The sequence below is a fragment of the Pleuronectes platessa genome, chromosome 14 (assembly GCF_947347685.1).
Source record: "Pleuronectes platessa chromosome 14, fPlePla1.1, whole genome shotgun sequence".
NCBI classification, from domain to species: domain Eukaryota; kingdom Metazoa; phylum Chordata; class Actinopteri; order Pleuronectiformes; family Pleuronectidae; genus Pleuronectes; species Pleuronectes platessa.
Window position 1 is genome coordinate 7,136,998 of NC_070639.1, and position 23,542 is coordinate 7,160,539.

General features: G+C 41.9%; 1 protein-coding gene across 1 annotated transcript in view; it reads right to left on the minus strand.

Annotated features, from left to right (window-relative positions):
* Positions 1–23,542, minus strand: part of itgbl1 (integrin, beta-like 1) — a 39,450-nt gene that overhangs the window by 3,947 nt on the left and 11,961 nt on the right. Inside the window, exons 3-10 of the mRNA XM_053440132.1 lie at positions 22,174–22,320; positions 21,118–21,240; positions 20,137–20,277; positions 16,953–17,093; positions 15,297–15,443; positions 7,246–7,362; positions 3,081–3,227; positions 509–622 (exon numbers count right to left, since the gene is read on the minus strand). Of these exons, the coding sequence (XP_053296107.1) occupies positions 509–622; positions 3,081–3,227; positions 7,246–7,362; positions 15,297–15,443; positions 16,953–17,093; positions 20,137–20,277; positions 21,118–21,240; positions 22,174–22,320 (1,077 nt within the window). The remainder of the gene's footprint in view (positions 1–508; positions 623–3,080; positions 3,228–7,245; positions 7,363–15,296; positions 15,444–16,952; positions 17,094–20,136; positions 20,278–21,117; positions 21,241–22,173; positions 22,321–23,542) is intronic.

The following is a 23,542-nucleotide window of genomic DNA, read 5'->3' on the forward strand; positions in this document are numbered from 1 at the left end:
GTATCACAACACTTAACTGTACTTTAATGTTTTCTTTGTTGTGGAGATAAATACAGTTTCACAATACTCTTCGGTTGCTAAATCTGTAACAATTTAATATATTTTGAAATTGGAATCCATATCTCTTACAAACCAATATGGAAGCCAGATACTATTGACTATATTGTCAAATACGGTAAGTATGTAAAAGAAAACCATATTAAAACTGTGGTGAAAGAAGAATTCAAGTTTTTTTGTAAATAACATTTTGGGATTTTGTTTAGAAGACCAAAGGATCACATTTGTTTTAACAACATAGTTTTTTTTATTATATTACTGGTCTTTTCTAATGAGACTGCTTGGTTTTCTCTCTGCTGAGGTCTGTTCAGCACTGAATACCCACGGGTCTATTTGGATTGGGTATTGAATTGATGTTGGAATATAGGAGGTTTTCCTCAGGTCTGTTACACACTGGGTCCAAAATTTGGGATCCCTCAGGCCCCGAGTGTGTGTTTGCTTCCCACGCTACCTGTGCAGATGAGGCCGTCGTGTTTGTCACACTCTCGGTCGTCACACTCGCAGAACTCTCCAGACACCCACCAGTCTTGGGGAGAGCAGATGCATTGGCCACAGTGACAGGAACCTGCAACTCACACAAAAACACACACTCACACTCAGAGAACTGTTAATTAACATCACATTTCTTTCATCCGACATTTTGACAGTGTGTATATAGTTGTATTTTTACACCATTCCCTTGTTACTTGTGTTATTTTCCACCGTTTGTTTTATTTCCTGTAAATTCTTTATTTTACTCAGAAGATTAATCGTGTCGGGCAAAGTGGATATGAGCTTGTGTCGGGGGAAACAACTACTGATGTACTTTTGCCACCAGGAAACCAATCCACCCACACTTTAGACTTCCTCCCCATCGCTGTGTGCTGCACTCAAGGGCGGCAGCTGGTTAATAAGGTATCAAAGAGTAGTGGAGGAAACAAATATACTGCTGTTAACTCCCCCCCACCCCAAAAAGCTCTCACCCTGAGGTCCAGCGAGCAACTGTGTGTTTTCAATCTCCCTCGATTCTACCAGCATACACCAGGTTGCAGGAACCTGCTATGAGAGGAGGAGGCAGACGGGGAGAGACAGATGGAGCGAGGAGCAGAAGACGAGGTTAAACAGACGAGAGAGAGGGAGGCGAGGGGAGGAGCAGAGGGAAGATTGTTCTGGGCTCTAAATATGGCGGAGCAAGGAGAATAAACGTTTTATTTTCCACGCCCCAGACGCTCTATTTCTGAAGATTCACGGCCACAAAATAAGAGGGATCCTGTTGTTTTCATGTCATTCGCCAAACAGTGATACACACAATTTGGTGACAACACTGAGGAGTTCATTATAAAAGTATAGGATATAGAAAACAGGCAGACATATTGAACTGCAACAATCAGTTCTTCACCAATTTCTTTTCTATTGATTTATCGATTGTTTTGTCAAAAAAATTATTATGAAAATGGAGTAAAATGACACCTTCAAGTTGTTTTGATAAACGTATATAGCAACAAGTATGTAATTGAACTTTTCCATAAAACAAATAAAATACGGCCTATTTTTATATTTGAGAATCTGAAACCATATACTATATATTTGGCCTTTCTGCACCATATGATGTGAAAATGTAAATGATATGAACATTTGTTATTGATTTATCAGTTGATCTCAAATAATCATCCATACAGAGGATTACTCTAGAGGCAATAATAGAGTTTGTACAATAAAAACATTATGTGTCAAGAACTTTTCATCAATATAATATGTACATGATACATTAAATTAAGTCTAAAAGATGACAACTTCAATGAATCTAAACAGTCTCGTCCAGATCTTTATTTTAATCGTAACTGAAAAAGTTATTAAGTTATGACAGAGAATAAAACAGTTGGGTTCACAGTGGAAATTTGATGATAATCTGTTGGAAAGTGTATCAGTTTAATTACTTGGTGCCATGAACTTGAACTCAGTGGGAAATTGTAGAAAGTATACGAGTATATCTGAGCCTGTGAGAGTCAAGATAAGGTTCAATCACACTGTGCATACACAGGTTTTGATTGAGCTGTTCTGTAAGTAAGTTTGTGAATATAAGATTAGTGTGAATATTTCATCTATTTCATTATGATAACAGTGATATTAAAGATCAGGAGTTCTTGTTCACTTCTTAAATTGCTTTTTTGAACATCTTTTTTATTTGATGATCAGAGCTGGTGATGTAAATGCAACTCAGGTCCCTGAAAATAAATGAAATATGGATATGATAGTTATGTAGCTTTCATTATGAATGTTTGCCACCAGGTTGCAACAGAAAGGAAATCAATTAGAAATACTGAATCAAATATTAAAGTCTGATGATGAAGCCTGTTGGACAGGTATAAGGAGACGTTCCGGACAAACTTGATGAAATTCAATAGAAAGCCAACTGGGATTCACATATTGCGTGTGTATGTAGTGTTTGCTGTTTATCTAGAGAGTTATCTTTGACAAAAATATTGGCGAGTAAACATTTTGAGCCTCTTTACAGTGAAACCGGTCAAAACCTGTGATGCAGAGTTTGTTGAGTTGGCGAAAGAGCCGAATTAAACTTGCAGGTGTAATTGGGAAGGGACGACGTTTTCCTCCTGTGAGAGTTTCTACGGAGAGGACATCTTGTGATACACCAGCGACAGAGGACATTAAAGTCACAACAGGGCAGTAAACATTTGAGGAGAGCAATTAATCACCATCATAAAATATAACTTGGGTGGTTTTAATGATTGTTTTCACACATTTCTGGAGGGAGGGCAGAGGTGTGTTAGGGTGGACGGCTCTCAGGAGATGTTTTGAAATGATTTGCTGAAAAAGGTTTCTGTTTCAAGTATTATCCAGGTCATTTGGATGGATGTCTGTTGACCCCGTATCTTTATATATCATCACGTTTTCTTAATAAAACAGGTCGAATATTAGATTATTGTGTATGTAGAAATATGTATATAATGTATGAGTATGTACATGTCCTATTTTTATGACTTTCAGGAAAACTTGTACATGGCAACATAAAAGATGTCATTCACCTTTTCCACTGCACATGACTCCGTCTGACGTCTCACACAGCTCTTTGCTCTGGTCCTCGCTCAGGTCACATGACCTGGAGAACAGGCACAGCTTCCCGAACCAGCCGTCCTTGCAGATGCAGCGTCCACACGAACAGTAACCGTGACCTGGCGGCGGAGGGCAGAAGGGCCTTCATTTAAAAGGAGACAGAATATGGAGCAGGCCCATGAGCAAATTTAAAGACGAAAGATTCGGTTAAAATAAAAGTCAAAAGGGGGATGCATGTGTGGAGCGAAAAGATGGCACACGAACGCTGGGAGTTGACGGTGCAGACGTTGAACCTGGACAGTAATGGGCGCTGCAAGGAGACAGAGCTGCGGAGAAGATGAGAGCGATGCAGCAGGCTTAGAGAACATGGGACTTGAAAGAAACCGTCATCGCTGGTCGTGTCCTGTCCTGAATTAATCTCCGGCTCTTCAGAGGAAGAGATGAAAACCATGGAAAGGAGCAGGCAGACAAAACACAAACACACCCACTCAGGAAACCAGGGACGCTTTATTGGTTAAAAGAGGGAGTTTGGTGCGATGGTGCTTCAGTAGCTGACTAGCTCACTGTGGTTTGAACATTACAACACTCCTGTCGCCCTTCATCTCCTGCAGGACCCTTGTACATAGAAGAGTTTTGCATCATGGATTGATCAATCGTGTTCACATCTGGGAACAGAGGCCAGATTGAAGCGAGGCTAATTAGCAGAGGATTTTCCCATAATTTTCATAACACAAATCCATACTGTGCTGCTGGAGTGTTTGATGAAGGAGGTGTATTGATCCGCTCAAACAGCAGTTTTAATTCTGTTTGCTGTAAATCAGGACCTGGTCACACGTTCAGAGATACACATGTGAATTGATTTAAACTGGAGATTATTATACTGATTTAAAGCTTGTCAGGGCATTAATTCAACAAAACTACTCAATAATGGAAGGTGGTGCTGGTGTGTAAGATTTAGTTTGTACTTCAATGAAAATAAACATTAAACCAGAATGGCATTAAGAAAAGCGCATCCTCCACCAAGGCCCAACAGGCTCTTTATGAAGTCACATTTATTTTCACTGGATCCAGATTTTTATCTGAGAAATTAATGAAAATCTGACAACATTAAAGAAAGTGAGAAAAGAAAATCCTGGAGGTTTTTCCCTGACCCATACGGCAAGTTTCAGGAAATTCATCAGATAGTTTTTACATGATCCTGCTTACAGCTTACTAATGAACACGTTGATGAAAACATTCCTTCATGGCAAAGGTAATTATCATCAATGTAATGTTACGCTTATTTACTAATGAAACATGGCTCCATTGGCTTTGGCTTTTTCTGTGAACAAATTGTTGTTAGTCTCATATATATATATAAAATCTGATGCTCTATATACAATACCTTTGAAGCTCACCAGTGTCCAACCCTTAGTTAGTTTCACTTCCTATATGGTGCTGTCTGATTTCTTATGTATGTGGCATATGGATCTGCAGGCAGGTGTGTCAGTGTGGTGGCTGTGGTTGTGGTGGGAGGTTATGAAAGGATTGGAGTGGCAGCTTTGGCAAGCCGTGCATGGCTGCCTCAATCAGCCGGCCTGGGAGAGCGGTTAATTGCTTTGGAGGAAAGGCAACCTGGCCCTCATTCAATTAGCCTGCACCTGCCATTCACAGAGCAGGCGCTGTGCTGCAGCGTTTAGACATGGCCTGCAGTGTGGAGGAGGTGGTGGTGAACCAGGTGTTTGATCCAGCAAACATCTGTACAGTGTGCAGAGAGCCTCCCTCCCAAGTTAATAGGGACCAATTTATGTTTTTATACTCCTCTTGAGTAGCTTTGCATGATTGACGGTTTATAAAAGTTCTCGTTTATCTCAAACTGTGGGGTTTGAAGCCCCTCAGTTGGGCCCCTGACTGAAATATTGGCTCAGGCCTCCTTAAAAACCCCTTTCTCATGATTGGTGAATGTGAAGGTTCTGAGAGAAATCTGTAAAACTACGGAACTGCTACCTAAAACTTGGAAATTGCAACTTCTCAAATCCATCCATACATGTTTGAGCCAATCCGAATACTAGAGACTTCTGAAGCAGCAAAACATTACAGCTGAACATAAAAACTAGAGGGTCACAGCGTGCGTACCTCCAGCAAGGCTGACATCCTATCTCACCATGTTAAAGAAAGTTTATCTGGATCCACTCCAGAGTTAAAATAGATTAGTTTAGTGAGTAATCCTGCTGGCAGTCAAACAAACAAACAAATTAAAACGTTCCCTCCTCGATAAAAAATCACATCATTACCTGCTCATTGAGGGAGTCCATATACATATTAAAAAAAATCTATACTTTCCATTTAATAGTTGTAGGTAATGCATTTAAATAGGAAATGACATGGAAAGTGTTTGCAGTCAAGAATTACAAATGCTAACATTGCTTTTGTTATTCTGCTGTTGCCAAATGGCCTCATATAAAACTGTGGGGTATTTGTATTCAGGAGTGAAATTATGGGCTGCACATGGACGTGCACACTGGGGTCTGTAGATACCCCGCGGTGGATGAAGACATTTATGTCCCGAGGACCGTAGTCGCCTCAGAAACTATGAATTCACCTTTAAGCCTTGTGTGGTGGATAATTTAGCTGCTCTCTCCCCTCGGTTTTCCTGTGTGGAGAAAACACTTGAGAGCCAAGTGTGGACTGAGCTGACGGACAAGCTGATTAACACTGAAGGACTGAATTATGTGTCATTCATCACTTCTCTCCACGGTCTGCACCAAGGCTCAAACATCCAGGGGCACTCACTGTACCCTGGATCAGGGAGTTTCTTACAGCTCCCTCAACACAATTCTCTTTCTAGCTTATCTCTCTCAGTTCCTCAAAATGCCCAATAACTTCCACTGGCCTCTGTGTGTCCGTGTCTGTGTGTGTTTGTGTCCGTGTGTGTGTGTGTGTTCGTCTGTGTTGGTGTCCGGTGCTCAGACGAGAAGCCTCATGAAGAATTGTCTCTGGACGGCCCAGCGCACAATGAGCCTCAGTAATCCATTCACATAAATACTGCATCCCCCGTTTATAGCAGGAATTTACCCTCAGATGCTGCAATGCACCACTGATACAAAAATGCCACAGCCCCCAAAACAACACTAGAAATCCCCACTCGGAGGGAGGTACTGGCACACAGCGGCTGAGTGAAAGGAACAGACAGATTTCCTTTCTGTTTAGGAATAAACACGGAAATTGTTTGAGGATTCACACGTGACAAGAGTGAAATAAACAACAGAATGTCCTCCCACTGCTTGACACACCTGTGGAGAAAACTGCTCCTAAGTGATGTCTTAGAGGTGCAAGATAATCTGCACTTTGTTTGTCTTTTGTTTTTCCTCCAACACTTTAAGTGCAGCAGAAATATCAGAGTGGTGTATGTGTCCACTGGATCCATGGCTTACAAAGGGACTGTGTATAAAGATGGACAAAATGCCACAGGGGTCTGGCTGCAGTAGAAGTTTTCACTGTCTTGGCGAGTGAAATTTGATTAAAAAGTTCAAATAAATATGCTAAATAGATGTGCAATATCTAATAATGTGCTTTTAAATGTGGATTTTCAAAACAGAAAACTGTATAAGTTAAAAAAATGATTATTTCATCTTCTTGCCATAGTAGAGTCAGGGGATTTTACAGGAGTCATTCTGGGTAACTCTTTTGATCACCTCATAAATCATAATATACTGTTAACCGCAATAAAAATGACTTTTTGTCATGTTTTTCGGAATAAAATATGATTAAATCAGGCGATGAATGATATATGAACAAACCTTTAAAATATAGGAGATGTCGATTTACAGCTCAGTGAATGAGAAAAGGAGTATTTTGACAAAACATCCTCTGAAGATATGGATTCAAATAGTTGCCAATAGACAATATGTAGGAACATAAACATTTCAACATGTATTTTAGACGTGTTCTTTCCACTAGACAGAAAAATTATATATTATGGATGCATTAGCCCAAACATTTGTTTGCAGTGTCTATCAGGTACTATCTGTTCCCTCTATTCCTCATTCACATTACACTGTCCTTAATGGACACAAGGACTTGTTGTTGTGTGTGTGTGTGTGTGTGTGTGTGTGTGTGTGTGTGTGTGTGTGTGTGTGTGCATGCGTGCGCTCTTACCTCCACAGACCTCTCCACTGATGTCCTCGCACTGACGGTCGTCACACTCACAGTTTTTGCCATGAACACGACTGTCCCCAGGTGGATGACAGGTACACTGTCCACACTGACACTGACCTACAAAACACAGACACACTTTCTCACTTCCGAGCAGAGTTTCACAGCAGAGCAGTGGTTATAGTAGCTGTCCAGTGGAATAGTCTCACTGTTTCTTTCAGTGTCTCACGTCATCCTGAGTATCTGAGACGGGAGAGTGATTTGCACGCCTGCAGCAGATGAGTTCAACAAATGATTTTAAGCACAAAATATTTGGCTGACCACATTCCTGCCAGACACATGGTGAAATCTTATATGTAAATCACTTACTCTGCTAAACACTTATACAGGCTACACACACACACACACACACACACACACACACACACACACACACACACACACACACACACACTTCCAGACACTCCTATCCCTCTTCAATCAGTGAGATGCCAGTGAAGTGGGCCACAGGGAAACTTACTAAGTGAGCATGCTGGCTAATGGTTAAACTCATTAGACTCACATCATCTCTGCTGAACTATGATTGGAGGTCTGCAGGATACCTGATCATTTATCCAGACTGCTCGGAGTCATATTATCATTCACTCACATGGCTTTTCCTACCACAGCTACGCTGATGACACCCAACTAATTCTCCCTTTTCCTAAATCTGAAACCCAGGTGGCAGCACAAATCTCTGCCTGACTGACTGACATCTCTCAGTGGATGTCTGCACACCACCCGAAAATCAACCTTGACAAGACCGAATTACTTTTCCTTCCAGGGAAAGACTCTCCCACCCATGACCTGCCTATCACCTTTGAAAACTCTGTGTTAGCCCCCTGTGACACTTGACAGTCAACTCTCCCTTGCTGCCAACATTACTGCAACACCACATTCCTGTTGATACATGCTGCACAACATCAGGAGAACACGTCCCCTTCTCACTCAGAAGGCGGCGCAGGTTCTTGTCCAGGCCCTGGTCATCTCACGCCTAGACTACTGCAACTCCCTCCTGGCAGATCTACCTGCTAGTGCACACTACTCCGCTCCTCTGCTCCCTTCACTGGTTACCAGTTGCTGCCCTCATCCGTTACAAACACTAGCACTTGCGTACCGTGCTCATGCGGATCGGGACCAGTGTACATCCAGGACATGGTCATACCTTACACCCCAGCCCATCCACTCTACTCTGCATCTGCTATTCAGCTTTTTGCTCCCTCGCTGCGAGCTAACCACTGAACAAAATTAACTATAAAATAACTATTTACTGTCCTGGCTCCTAAATGGTGGGATGAGCTCCTCAATGACATCAGGATAGAAGAAAGTCCGAATTTTGTTTTTTCGGATCCACACTAGATTGCACATACATGTAGATGTCAGTTCATCTGGGTTTGTTCTTTTATTAACATCCATCAATTGTTCTGTGTTAAAAATGTGAAAATATTGTATGTCATATAATGTGACAAAAATAAATAAAAATGGATACATTTCTGGCCGAAGTCCAATTCTTCCACCATGTTTGTTAGAATCTGTTCTGTATTTTTCTGTTGTAATTCTGACAAAACAAACCAACCAACCAAACAAACCATTGGACTGGGGGCAAAACATATCCTTCTTGGCGGAGGTAATAATTCACAGCTGGGGGCTGAAATGGGTTCCAGCCCAACCTACATCTGCTTTCTCGAACACAGCTTAAGAATAACGTATGAGGCATTACCATGAAATGTGCATTTGTCTCGTCTGCCCTTTGTTTTATGAAAGAGAACGCACACAGTTAGACATCTTTTAAACATTCCTCCTCACTAATGCTGCAGACGCCCTGAAGGGCTGAGAACAGGTGAGCTGCCACCGTGCCACCATGAAAAAAAACTGCACAAAGGGAATTTCCCAGCTCAGTGAAGACAGATGGTTTAAAACACAGCATTGTGAGTGCCAGTCGTTCTCTGTCCCCCTGTTTTTTATTGAGCGGGCTAGTCCCTTTTGCAAAAAATCATTATCCATTCTGAATGTTTTCCCTGTTTGTTTCCCTGCAGGGTGCATTTTGTGTTTAGTGCCCCTAAATAACAATTAATACACATCCAGAATGTGTTTGTGCCGGCACGCTTTTATCTTTTGATGACTCACTGAGCGGAATTAGGCTCAATAAATAAAACAGGAACAGGAATTTATGAGGCAGCCACTTGACTGACAGCCTCATCTAATATGTTGTCCATGTCACATCACTGTCACTTTTCATGACCGCACACACACACACGCACACACACACACACACACACACACAAACACATACAAACGGAGAGAGCCACCTCTCCCCTGCTCCTCTGCTCTGGGGAGGCAGTTACCCTAGCAACCAGTGATGTCATAACACCGTGACTTATTGATTATCTCTGCGGTTGTCAAATGGTCCACATCAGTGTGTATGTGTGTGTGTGTTGTGCTTGTTGATGTCTGTCATCCTGTTTAATGTGCACAACGTCACAGTAGAAGAAACTGGTCTGAGAAGAGTTTGAACAAAACTGAGAACCACTGAAGCAACACACTCAGGGCAGGAAATGTGGCAAACTATATCCTTCTTCTATAACTAATATTAGTTCAATCATAGTCATTGTTAAAGGGGCTGGAGCTGGATGAAAACATTAGTAAACAGACGACTATTTAAGTGGTTGGGTCAGTTCGCTGAGGGACAGGGAGGAGAGGGGAAGGCAGCTTCTCTTTCCTAAAAGAAGCAGAGTGCAACCACCAAACATAATTACAAAGAGTCTGTTCCTGAGTTTAATATATCTCTCAGTTTTCTGAACAAATATTTTCAGATGATAACCATGTTTGAGTTTGTTTGCATCTGCAAATATTACAGAAAGTGAATAGTTATAAATTCTTTTTTTGAGTTTGAGCGATTAATGGTTATATGACCTGAGGATTTTCTTTTTTAAATATATTATAGATAAGCTGTTCGGATTCTTGGAGCATAGAAAACCTCCTGTACGCCATTGACTTTTAGTTTCTGTAGAATAGCTTAGAGTCTGTGCTCAAAAGTACATAAGGTTGTGTATTTCATATTTTACAGCCAGCGGTCATGTTTTAGGATTAAATGCAAGTTTCCACGCGAGTCAAATTTATGTAGTTCCACAGAGTTTCAAATTATAATTGCATTGGCTTAGGGGACTCTTTTTTAAGGGAGGAGCAATCCTACATTCGTAGCAATAAACCAGCCGATGATGTGACTTATTTCACAGATACAGTCAAACAGTGTTTTTGTCACATTTTCAGTAAAGTGCAACTTCATGCCCATTATTGTGACAAAATAATGACCAAAGTCGGTGCCACACTTGATCGGCATAAACACAACCCCAGCCGTGACTCTCCTCTCACCACAGAGCTGTAAAACTAACACAGGCCCCGTTCACCTGGCACCATGCATCATGGGTGACCCCATCACAAGTGGACAGCTCCAACTTTCTGTTTGTAAATGGAAATTGACAATGTTTGCATGGTACTTTATCTAGTCTTAACAAGCAATTTACGTTTCAGTTCTAAATATCTCATTTTTCACATCAAGGTCCATCAATTATTCACTAAAAAATTCCAGACAACATTTCTCCGTCTTGAGGGAAGCGTAAAAAAAGAAAACCAAACAAGATTTGCAAAAAAATCTCATTTGAAAATGTTCCGGTCCAATGCCCCATCCCATTTGGTACGAATCGGGACTTTTCGAGTAATTCCCGGGTCAAATCAACAAACAAGCCAAAAGATGTGTGAAAAGATAACTTTCCTGACGGACCCAAAAATACTCCCACATCTACCCCTGTTTATCCAGATCTGCTCTAAAGTATAATGGTTTCTTTCTTGGTTGATGCACCACCAGTCTAAAAAACGTAATGGAAATCAGCTCAGTAGTTTCTGAGAAATTCTGCTGAAACTCAAACAAAGAAACAAAAGGTAATGAAAACATAACCTCCTCCATCTGCTGAGCTGTGTCTCGTGTATAAAGATTTTTACCACCCAAACTGCGGTGGGAAAAGAAGTCGCTTTTAAAATGATACCCTGGCCTCATTTTTACCATTTGCCTCAAATATCTGCCTCATTATTGAAGCTGTCGACGTTCTTACTCCCATTTCACTGGGTCTCTGCTGTCTCACGTATGATGTCCTTTCATGCTTGTCATGTTCTTTTGAGATTTTATTGTAAAAAATTGGTAGCCCAATAATAAATCCCCAGTCTTTCCATTCGTTGTCGGGTAATGCTAAAGGTATTTGCGCTTAAATACTGACAATCACACAGTTAATGTGTATCACAGGCCGCTCTGCAGCGAGCAGGGAAAGGAATTCCAGAATCAGCAGAAAGATGTTGAAAGCAGGTGTTTCCTTGAGGAAATACCAGAGTGTAAAGAATGTGCTCTCCACCAGCGTCTTGCCTCCGACCCTCAGGAGGAAAAGCTCTGAAGCTGTTGTTTCAAATTTCAAGGCTTTTCCGCTCAAGCTGCCATCCGCACCAGCCGCATTCATCCATGCCTAAGTGATTTTCTACGTCTGTCTCCTTCGCTTTCTCTCTCTTTCTGTCTTGCCCTCCCGCCCCACTTCCTGTCTCCCCTCACTGTGGCTGCAACAGACCTTCTCTCTTTAGAATATTCTATCCCGACTACTGTGATCTAAATCAAACACAAAAATCAAACAGGGGTTCTCTGCAAAGGGGATTTGTGTGAATAAAATCACACGTGCACAAATGTACCATCCTAAACACTCAGGTATGCATGCACTCACTGTCCCTTTCTGTTTATTACTGCATCCTCTGTCCACTTCAACACAAATAATTAAGTCTAATAATAGAGGAGAAGCAGGTGGAGCTGACAGAATGAAGTTACTACCTACAGATAATGCCTTCAACATGATTTAGGCAAAAATAGTTGGTCGAAAGAAATTCAGATTATCTGGAATAATGTTTTTTATTTATTTAACACTAGAAATCCAGGTTAGAATTGATTAATTGAGACATATGCTTGGACAAATATTATGTCGCCGGTGTACATGTAAACCTTTAAGTGGCCCTGAGCAGACAGGCATTGGCTAAAAAGCAAATGCAATTTTTTTAAAGGAGGAATTCATGAATCCCATTAATTGTCTTATTGCACAGGGTAATTTGAAGTTTTCATTTGGTTGCAGCAATTGGAGATAATTTAAAGGTACTGCTGGAGGAATTAAAGCTAATTAACTCTCTCGGCACAAGTTAATCTTTGCGGTTTCATTATGTGGGGGGGGGGGGGGGGGGAGTCGCCAAGCTTGCTCAGCCCTGTTGCTGCGGAATTTGTTTGAGGCCACATAGTATGTTGCGGTAAAGAGACAATATCCAATGAATAGTCGATGCATTCAAAGGACGCCAATTTGGTTCTATTCTGAGGCCGGTCTTATAGTGCTCTATCGTTGGCCACGGGTGATGTTGACTTGTAAATGTAATTGTCTCTGTGGTAGGAGCTCTGTGGTTCCAGGTGCCCCATTTAATCTGCGGCTTTCTCAGCAATGGGTTGTTGGGAATACTAGTGACCAATGTAAAAGCTGCCAGTAGGCCACAGTCCACATATCCTCTCTTCTGGTTTGGAACAAAGCAGCAGTTGAAAGGTTGTGGGCTCCCCAGTGATTTCCTCCACAGTCAAATGAAGCACAAAATCAATGCTTCACATTAACCCCTGATTAAAAAAAAGTGTTGAGCCCTGAAACCAGGCAGGTTTTGTCCTTGGAACATACGTTGAATCACAGTGAGACCTACGAAGATTACCGGAGACTTTATTGCAGCTCTTCTCGCCATCCTATCTCCCTGAAGTAACTAAGCTCTGCCAGGTCTTCCCCAGAAAACGACAACGATGTTAACGGAAGAAAAAAAGGAAAGGAGTGGTAGTATGCTACACTGAACAATGGCCAAACTGAGCGGCTGATTGATCACCTCTGCTGCATCACAGTGAAATACAGATACAAGAGATTCATTGGAATTCTCTGAAGTGGGCACTGCAAGAAGGGGTTATTTATTAACAAATGTTTTTGGAACAGTGCAGGTTGTCACTCAGTTTGAGGACAATGCAAAACATTACCATTGTGCATTGTTAACTCTGAATGATTATTTGGCATGAATCTTTAAAAGCTGTACTGTCTTGTTGGTTTGGCTTTTCTTTTGTCAGGCAAGTCTATCAATTTGAGACAAGAGTCATTTCAAGAGAGCTGCACAAGAGGTGATTGATATTGTCATGTTCAGATTTCATGAATACCTCCAACATTTGATTGGAAAAGCAAACCACTTGCAAGTCTTTCATCACTTGTGATTGTCATGGTGAAAAAGTTGGACCGTTTGTGAACATCCAATTTCTCCTACACAATAAACAGTCAGTTTGTAGGTCAATCATATGTCCTGCAGTCTCGATCCCCTTTGTGTTTCATTCAAGTTTTTTCTAAGGCACTGCTTAGGAACTCCATATTCTCTCCACATAATGGATGAACATTTGTATCAACAAAGTCTTTGGTAACATATGCTAAATACATAAAGGGCACATTTCTTCTCCAGGGGGATTTGAACTGTTTGGAGCTTCAGTGTTCTCCCTGTGTTTTTTGGGGTTTTTTTTCTCTTGGTGCCCCGGCCTCCTCCCACAGTCTCACATCGGGTCTCACAGTCTCACATCAGATCGGGGTTTGGTTAATTAGAGACTCTGAGTTGACCGAATGGTTGTTGGCTATGTTTCTCCTGTGACACACTGGCGACCTGTTCAGTGAGGCGCCCCGCCTCTTGCCTAATGTGAGCTGGGATCGTCTCTAGCCTTCCCACGACCCTCAAAGGGATAAGCGTTCCAGATAATGGTCGAATGGAGGATGAATGGATAGAAATGAAGCTCTTAGTTGACACACATGTAGCAGCTGGACAAAATATTTTGGCCCCATTCCAATATGAAACAGCTTTAACCAACCGTACGAGCTCATTCGTGGAACAGGCTACAACCTTCATCTGCCCCTTGTCATCAGCAAATTTCTGCTAAAATGTAAAAACAGTTTGGTAATTTTAATGAAGGGGAATTATCTCTGTGCTGTTTTCGCTTGAGCTTTGCCCGCTGCTGTAAAGTGTGAGTGAGGAGAAAATGTCATGTATCCGTGCACCAATCATTTTTGTCAGCTCCTGGTAATCAAACCTGATGAAACCAAACTCACATAATCCTCATGAGGAAGATTTCTAAGGCGTTTACCTCTTTACAATTCTCTCCAAACTTTGCTTATTCAGTCATAAATATTAAATTGTAAGGATTGAAATAGATTTAAATCCAAGTTTTCAATGTATTGAAATGTAGTCACCCACCCATTCTATGTATTAACTGCAGTATGCAAAGTCCACCATGCACACACTGGATGCAAATACAACAATGTAGAGTCAAACCTGACTCTATACTCCTACTTTCACCCTTCTGTCATCGATCAATAGGCTCAAAGGTGCATGACTGGGACAAGAACAACCAGGACCTTTGTTTTATTAGCACAGGTTTCAGTGTATATCAGGATTAAGCCGAAGGTTCCGAGGCTCCAAGAAAACAAGCCTCCTCTGTTCAGAGGGGCCACTAATGAAGCATTCAGCGCCTTGTAATAAATCTAGACACATCGACCCACAGCTTGTTCTACAGAGAGAGCTGTTCCTTGTTTTTAGCAAATAGTCCCTCCTTCATGTCACATACACAGAAACATGCACGTTTACACTGTATATTAACATGATCAAAAGTGCACATCGTGGAACACAAAACCTATAGAAAACAACACAAATAACACACACATACATTAGTGAATATATATGATAGGTAGGACGCAAATGCACCAAGGTTGCTCTTCACCTCTTGGCTTAGTTAAACATACGATCACATTTTGCGACCTTGAGTCCTCACAGATGCATTAGGAGGTGGCCCCGGTAACGGCCTGTATCGCACCGAGAGGTGAGAGCAAGAGTACAGGTCTGCTGCCGTAACCATGGCAACTGGATCAAGTGGGAAGACTGGGTACCTCGTCCGAAGCAGGGCAGATTGGACGTTCCCCGACACTTCCTCAGACTGCTCTCCAGAGACAGGGAGCAGGACAGAGGATGCTCGCACTTCCTGCCCGACCATCCCTCCTTGCAGTCGCACCTGCCACAATTACACTGGCCCTGACCTGCCGAGGACAAGGAGAGGAGGTGGAGGACATGAGGGGAAACAAATCAGTGGCTTTGCAAGGGGGGGGAGAGAATTCAAATAAACAGACTGAGAAGGGGAAAGTGAAAAGGGTGCAGCAAGCAGGGTGGAGAGAGAAAAACGGGCAAATGCAAGCTGGTGGGAAAGAGGGAGGGAACGGGAGAGAAGAACGAGCGAGGAAGAATTGAGTGTCCTGGCCGAACAGACTCCAGCTTCTCTAAGCTGCTGGATTACCAGCATCGATTTGACCAGGATTGGATGGAAAAAGAGAGAGAGAGAGAGAAAGAGTAAGAGAGAGTCAGTAAGAGAGAGAGAGAGAGAGAGAGAGAGAGAGAGAGAGAGAGAGAGAGAGAGAGAGAGAGAGAGAGAGAGAGCAGCAGAAAGACAGAGAGACTGGTGGAGAAAACCTGAAAAATTTGATTTTAAAACATCAACATGTGCAAACTTTGTCTATATCTCACAAACTATGAACAATTTATACAAGATTTGCACCAAATATATATTTTGGCTTTATACGAGGATGCTAGGATAAATCCACTGGGGTAGAAATGATCTGTTTAATGTATGGTGTGCACAGTGGTAGCATCCATCATATGTAGCTTATTACATCTTTAGAGAATCAGTGAAAAGGTCATTTCACAATCCCAAAACAGTTTGCTAGGTGAAAGGAAAAACACTTACTATACATTTGTATAAGCTTGCACATTGTCAAGCCCTACCCGGCCTTCTTTTACAGAAATTGTTTGACATTTTGCAGAAATACGCGGATTCCCTTTCTTCCCGAGGGATGGATGAGAATATGAAGGCTCTGCTCTCACAGAAGATAAAGGAGAAGCTGGAGCCAGAGAAGTTTGCCTACTCTTTCTTAACAACCCCTTCACATGTCCTTCTTCATGTAGTTATCCAACCAGCCAATCATGTGTCAGCAGTGCAATGCAAAAAAAGGCTTTTGCATTCAGTCTTTACAACTGTGGTGAGAAAAAAGCATCTTAGAATGTCAAGAGAAACCCTGAGGCTGATGGGCGACAGCAGCCGAAGATGATGTCACGTCTTAGACTGTAATTGGGGGCGAGTGCATGTTTTTTTTATTTTTCATCAGCGTTGACTGGTGACACATGAAGTTTTCATTTCCCAGCTCTCTCCCCATTCATGTAGATAGGAGCATGGTCTTGAGCTGCAGACTGGCAGGGATCACCCATGAGGACTTTGGATAGGCCCCACCCAGTGTCTGTGAGTATGTTCAGCATATTCATACTATCAAATTATGAACGTTGCACATTTATACCTGTTGGACACAACCTGTATCCTGTCCTATTCCACCTGTAACTATTCTGGCCCCATCTTTTCATTTAACTCATAGATATGAGTGGTATCGATCTTCTTATTTTACTCTTGACTAGAAAGCTAATCATTGTATTTCTGTCCACAATCTGTCAAACTTAGTAGTGTGGCTATTTATTTATTTTTTATCCAATAACAGAATTCTGACCTGAGCAGAAGTCGTCCGTGTATCGGTCATAAGTTGCATGACAGTTCCTCTCGTCGCACTCGCAGGTGTCTCCATGAATATCTCCCCAGTCGCCAGAGGGATCTACGTCATGACAGGTACACTCGCCACACACACAGGTCCCTAACACAAGCACACAAGCACACATGGTGAATTGTGGTAATTATACACTGTAGCATCACAATGTGTATTTAATGGGAGGAAAACATGCAAACAGATGAGAAGCAAGGTCCAACTCATTGTCTCCGACATCTTTCATGGATGTAGGTCGGGAGGGGACAATATGTTTCTTCTCTGTCAACAGGATAAATAATCTGTCTCCTTCTGACTCATCCTTTATCTCTGTATCTGTCTCTATTTTCCCATTTGTTTAGCATCTCAGCCAGGGCATCAGCTGAGCTGCAGCCAGCGGAAATCCCATTTTCTCTTATCAGCAGCGACAGAGCACGGGGAACCCCAGGGGGGCCGGCCAGCTGGCAAGTCTGAGGGCTGCGGCTGGCGCGTGTCTGGCCCCTGGCAGTGGGCTCGGCCTCCCTCGCCACCTCATAACCCTGGAGCCCTGGATCTTTAGATGCCGTGCACCTTCATGTCTGTCACAAATGTCACAGCTGAGCTTCAGCACGGGTTAACCTGGGCTATAGTTACTGTTCAAAATGTTCCATACATTTTCAGTGAGTACATCTTTATTTTTAACCACAGTCCCGGAAAGGGGGAAATGTTTTTTATCCATGTGCATCATACAACCGTATTCTCTCCGAGTGGAATTGTTGTGATCAAGAATAAATAGATGCACGTATTTCGCCTCCAGCAGATGTTATCATTTTGACAGCATGCCAGTTAGAGTATTATTAGCTGAACGGAGGAGGCTAGGTGAACCCACCAGACGGAGGGGCTTGACAATTTGCCGGAATGAAACACAGTTATCTATCTGGTACTGTCAGCCAAATCACTCACCCATTCATTTCAGACAGCGAGCGGGAGATAAAGGTTGCGTTTGAGCGAAGCAAAGGAGAGAGAAAGGGACGACATCTTTACCGTCTAATAACAAACCCTTCACATCTCCACATGGAGATGAAATCAAATCAGCCCTCTATTGTGAAATCATCCTCCCCGATCCATTGCCTATAATCGCCGGATATTATCTTCACAGATTTTCAAAGGAGCATTAATTCAGAGAAACAATGATTTGCGTTGAAGGCGGGGATGGGAACTGGGATTTGTTTTCATTGTAATCAAAACCAAATTGTGATTCTTGCGGGAATTGTTTGGCATCTCAATGGCTGGTTTAAAATGTTGGCACATTTTACCAAACTGGGAGCAAAGTCGAAAAATATAGTGAGATATAATAATGTAGAGCTTTGATCTGACAATGTACTTAAACATGCATCGACAGCAGCTGTTCTTTACAGTTTACAGAACAGGTGTGCCACATTTTACATATTCAACAGTTACCTCGAGAGAGTTAATTAATGTCATCATCATTAGAGCCACATGGGCGGCCTTTTTGTGATTATTAAATTTGTGTCTTAGTTAAATTCAATTCAAATTTTTACATTATTATTTCAGGTGGAATGATGTGAAGGTAAATATTTCCAGAGCAAATTTGCATATTTTCTGTTTTCATCAATTTAAAATCATGGTAGTCGTTGTTTATCTAGTGATGTTTTAAATCCTGTTTACGTTGTATATGTTTGGTCTTATCAATGAAACTGTTTGGTTAGCTGAACACAGAGAGAAGAGAGATTGAATTAATGTTTTGTAACCTGAATGTGCACCTTTTTTCCACCGACCAACACTGAATCAAAAGGGATCTATAAAGGAATCAATAAGGAATTAGAGTGATAACAAGTGGGCTCCTTCTGATCGGAAAACCCTGTCAAGCCAGGGGAAAAAGAAAAACGGGTGTTCAGCCAAAACCAGTAACATTATGTGTTTTGAAATATGTTCCTTTATTTAACTGTACCTTTGTTCTTCTCTCAGGGTTACGCTTTGTCTGCCCTATTCCTAAATTCAAGAGCAACACAATGGGCTCTTACACCATGGACACAGACGATGGTGGTTCATGCTGCATCAGCCGTGCACTTAACTATAAACTGCAGCTCTGCGACGAAGCTCCGTCCACGTAACCCACCATTTAGCCTCGCCACTTAGCCGGCCCTCTGCCGGTCCACTGTAATTAATTTTGGAGAGCTTTGCTGAAATCCCACAGGATCACTTGAGCAATAGGATAGTGAAGCTATTTCCCCGACTGCCTGTCCACCAACCTTTCAGTGGAATTTGCATATAGGCCTAAAGGATTTTTTGTTTTAAACAGTCTATTCGGTTCTGTCGTTGTTTCCTCTGTATCGCTCTTTTTATTTCTCTTCATCCCCGTCTTCATGTTGGGTTTCAAAGCGACGTGCCAACATGTGGCCGTCACACACTGAACTGGGATTATCCTGTCAAACTTATTAAACAACTTCAATCAGCGGGCTCTACATCTAAAATAATATTTCACACCCAGGAGGAAACCACACATCCCACTCCTTTTCAATCTGACATTTAAATTAGTAAAGAGTTTTTGTGATGGCAGATAAGCCCTTTGATTAACAGTCTCTTTTGTGATTGCCTCTGCTTTGCAATTATGCAGGTTATTTAACATCTTCAAACAAATACCTTATTCCAAGTGTGTCTCTGAAAGTGTATATGCCAGTGCTGCACCAATGGTTGAGGTTTTATGATACTTTGAATAAGTATTCAAAGTATCTAAAAAATAAACCATCCGAAGACAACAGGATGAAAAGAATTAGTAAAAAATTTTACGTATAACTAAAACAAAGACAAACATTATCACAAAAGACTTTTCTTTCAAGAGCAGATGAAGAACGATGGGTTATCAATTGAATTCCTCTTCTTTGTAAGTGTTTCTTCGGACATGGCGTCTGTCCTGCCCTTGCTTATCAAAGATAACAGATAATAAAAAAAAAAAACAGTTTCCAAGCAATTCCATTGATATTAATATTGTCTGTATATATCATACCTTGTGTATACTTTAGCTTGTGTTTCATTGATACATAATGACAGATCAGCATTGAAATTGGCTTGAATCATTTAAACACATCCATAGCAATTTCACATTTCAAAACACTACCGTGGTTGTATACTGGTGTGAAGCAGGTAAACAGACCTCTGTTGCTGCAGATTTTGCCGTCTGGAGATGTGCACTGCCGTTTGCTCTCCCAGGGGCTGATATCACACTGGAATTCACATTTGTCTCCATGCCAACCAGCGGCACAGTAACAGTTTCCACAGTAACACTGGCCATGGCCTGGAAGCAGATCAGAACGCACAGGCAACATCGATCAGTTCCACTGTCGGTGGTATGGATCAACATTAGATTATGAAAAATAAGCAACAAAGGTTGACAAATATATTTTTTTGCTGACCCAATGATTTCAAATGTTTTACAAATAACAATCCATGCAGGAGTTTATTAGTCTTGCTTGAGAAAATTGAAAAATCAAGATAAATTATGCATTTCTCTGAAAGTGCAGATAAGAAAACCCTTATTAGATTTTCCAAATTAAATTATGGATGGGGAAAAAGTTAACTGCTCTCAGGCAAAGGTTTAGCATCATCTTCATTCAGAATTAAAGGTTTTATGACTGTGTTAACCAAATATATTTCCCTTCCGCTGAAATTTCCGCTAAACTGTATCATCTGGAGCACGCCACCTCAGCATGTGAACAGTCGGACAGTCCTGCTGTGTTTAGTTATGGTAGCCAGAGTCTGATTGAACAGTTGTTGTTCAGTGGAGGGTCAACTGCATTAAATCAACCTGAACGTTCTATAAGCTTTGGAGATCAGATCAAAATGGTGGCAGCATTCCTTTGATTCGTAATTATACCTGAGGGGGGTGGAGCAGTTGTCCTGCAACCAGAAGGTTGGCGGCTCGAAACCCAGCCTGTGCTGAAGTTTCCTGGGGCAAGATGCTGAACCCCCCCAAAAAATGGCTCCTATTGAATGCTAACTGTAAGTCGCTTCAGATTAAAGCGTCACCTAAATGACATGTAATGTAATGTAAGGTCATAGAACTAATCCAATTTCAATGACAGCATCTAACACATGTATTGGGGAAGAGTGAGAGTAGGACCCAGCTGAGGCATACCTCCACACACCTCTCCGGTGTCCTCATCCAGACACTCGCTGTCGTCACACTCACAGAAGCCTCCGGTCACCAGGCCCCTGTTCCCCTCGTTGTTGCACATGCAGCTTCCACAGTGACAGGTTCCTGTGGAGGAAGCCAGCTTTAAACTTCAAGGTTAGGCTCGTGCGTTTGTGGAGGATTTGTGCAACTGTGTTCACGGGAGGCACCGTCTGTGCATCATGTGCCAACCGATCTGGACCGGTGTCAGACCACTGGCCCACTGAATGCACCATGGGGAAAGACGGGTAGACAACTACACGCTGTGAATACATTTGCTTTTCTACACACTCGAAACAGGCCACATACTGCACGTTCATCCCTCATTTAGCCGGAGGCATCTCGGGCCAGTCGTGAGGTTAAGCCCAGGTGGGTGAGGGGCTGTCAGTGTGGAAAATAACCTCAGACATCCCCTCACACTGTGAGTGTTCATTGTGCCAAAGCTTAATCATGTTTCCACAGAGATAAACACATAAGCTGTGTGCATCTAATATCCCCAAGCTTGTGAGATTTGAGACCAAATTGAATTATTTATTCTCACACTATCACTGTCAATCTTTCCAGTGATGATCCTTCATGCATGAATTTATTAATCTATTAAGTTATTCATTAATTGTAGGGAGCGAAGAAATCAGAAAAGAGAAGAAAGTATTTGCCTTGACTAAAAGCAATGAGCGTTAAAGGGGTTTATATGTAGTAAATAAAGTCTTAGTTAATAATAACAATATATATTTTTGGGTCAGTAATAAGCTCCAACTAAGTACAGGTCAAACTCAAACTGCAGAAATTATTCATTTTTGGGAACGAGTAAGACATTATTAAACAGACTTAATACTCAATACTCGAATATCATTTATTTTATCATTTTATAATTATTGCATTGTTGGAAACTTAATATGAAATCACTATTTTAACTGTTGTGTGTCTATTGTGTGTTTCAGGGATGCATTAATGGTTCTGTGTATTTTCACACACTTCTGCTCATGCATGTGTGGGTTAGCATGTGTGTTCGTGTTCTACCTCTGTTGGAGCAAACCACCCCCTGTGGGTTCTTGCAGAGCTCTTTGCTCTTCTTGCTGGGGAGGTTGCACTCTTCCTGGAACTGGCAGGCGTCTCCGAACCAGCCGTCATCACACTCACACGTCCCACAGTCACAGTAGCCGCGGTCTGAAGGGAAACACGCCACACGACATGCTGTTTATCAGGACTGAAAAGCAGGCCCTCTGCCAGTTTCCTTCAAATCGCTCTGTGAGCACAAGGACACATTTAATTGTTTTCTTAAATGATTACGATGACATTGAACCAGCAGGAGAGGACAGGAATTAGAACTGTGGGATTCATTTGGCCCTAGACCCTTAATTACTGCAACAGATCCATCATAATACCAGGTGACTCTTTAATGGACGTGAGATATGATGCGTTTCCGTGTAAGCAAACACGCAGGCATGTATCCACTATATTTCTGAAGTCTTATTTGAAATACAAACCTTTTTGCAACAGGATGATATACTAGCGCCCTCATCAATCACCCCGGCGAGAGCGACACCTCGTAGCGGTGTCCCCGGGACCTACGCCGGCAGTTTGCCATCACTATTTCTCATCGCTCCGATGGCCACAGTGAGCAATATGAAAAACAAGAGGAATCATGTGATGCAAATGGGGGCTGTTGACAAGTTATTATAAATGTTGCGTCTATTGCATTTAGCAGGGAAGGGTCCTTGTGTGTCACACTCAATCATTCTCCTGACGCGTTCGTCATGTAAATGCAGTGTTCTTTTCAAGGGCTATCCATCAGTCATTAACAACGGGCAAGTCCCCTGTCTCTTCTCATTATCCAAACGTCTCAGAGGACACTCGGGAACAGTTTAGAGCAAAAGAAAAAAAGGAGGGCGCTCTTCAAGGAAAGTTGCACCAACAGAAACAATAACATTTTCTTTTCGATTTTTAAAAACCTTTATATTGTTGTATAATTGTATTGTATTGTATAACTCCTTTCTTAAGGAAACTGTTAAAACTAAAAAGCTGTGAGTAGGCTGTACTTTCTGCTGACTGTCTAGGTAACGCAATCACATTATAAATCCTACTGTAACAAAACAACCTTCACCTAAAAATGCATAAAAAGAGATTTCAACAAATCATTGACACAATGACCTTGTCAAGGTAAACCTCATTGTCTTACTTGCTCTCTGCACTGGAGGAGTTAGCTGATCTACAGTTATTGTACTCTGGGCGCTGAGACTGTTAAACTGCATATTAGAGTCCAAAAACAGTGAAAGGTATCAAAATACAGCTGTTCTCCAGTCATGAGGGATTCTCGAAAGAAAAAGGCCGGCACTCAGTAGAGCGCCTCCACCAAGGCCCAACAGTCCCCTTAAATTCAATCAAGCTG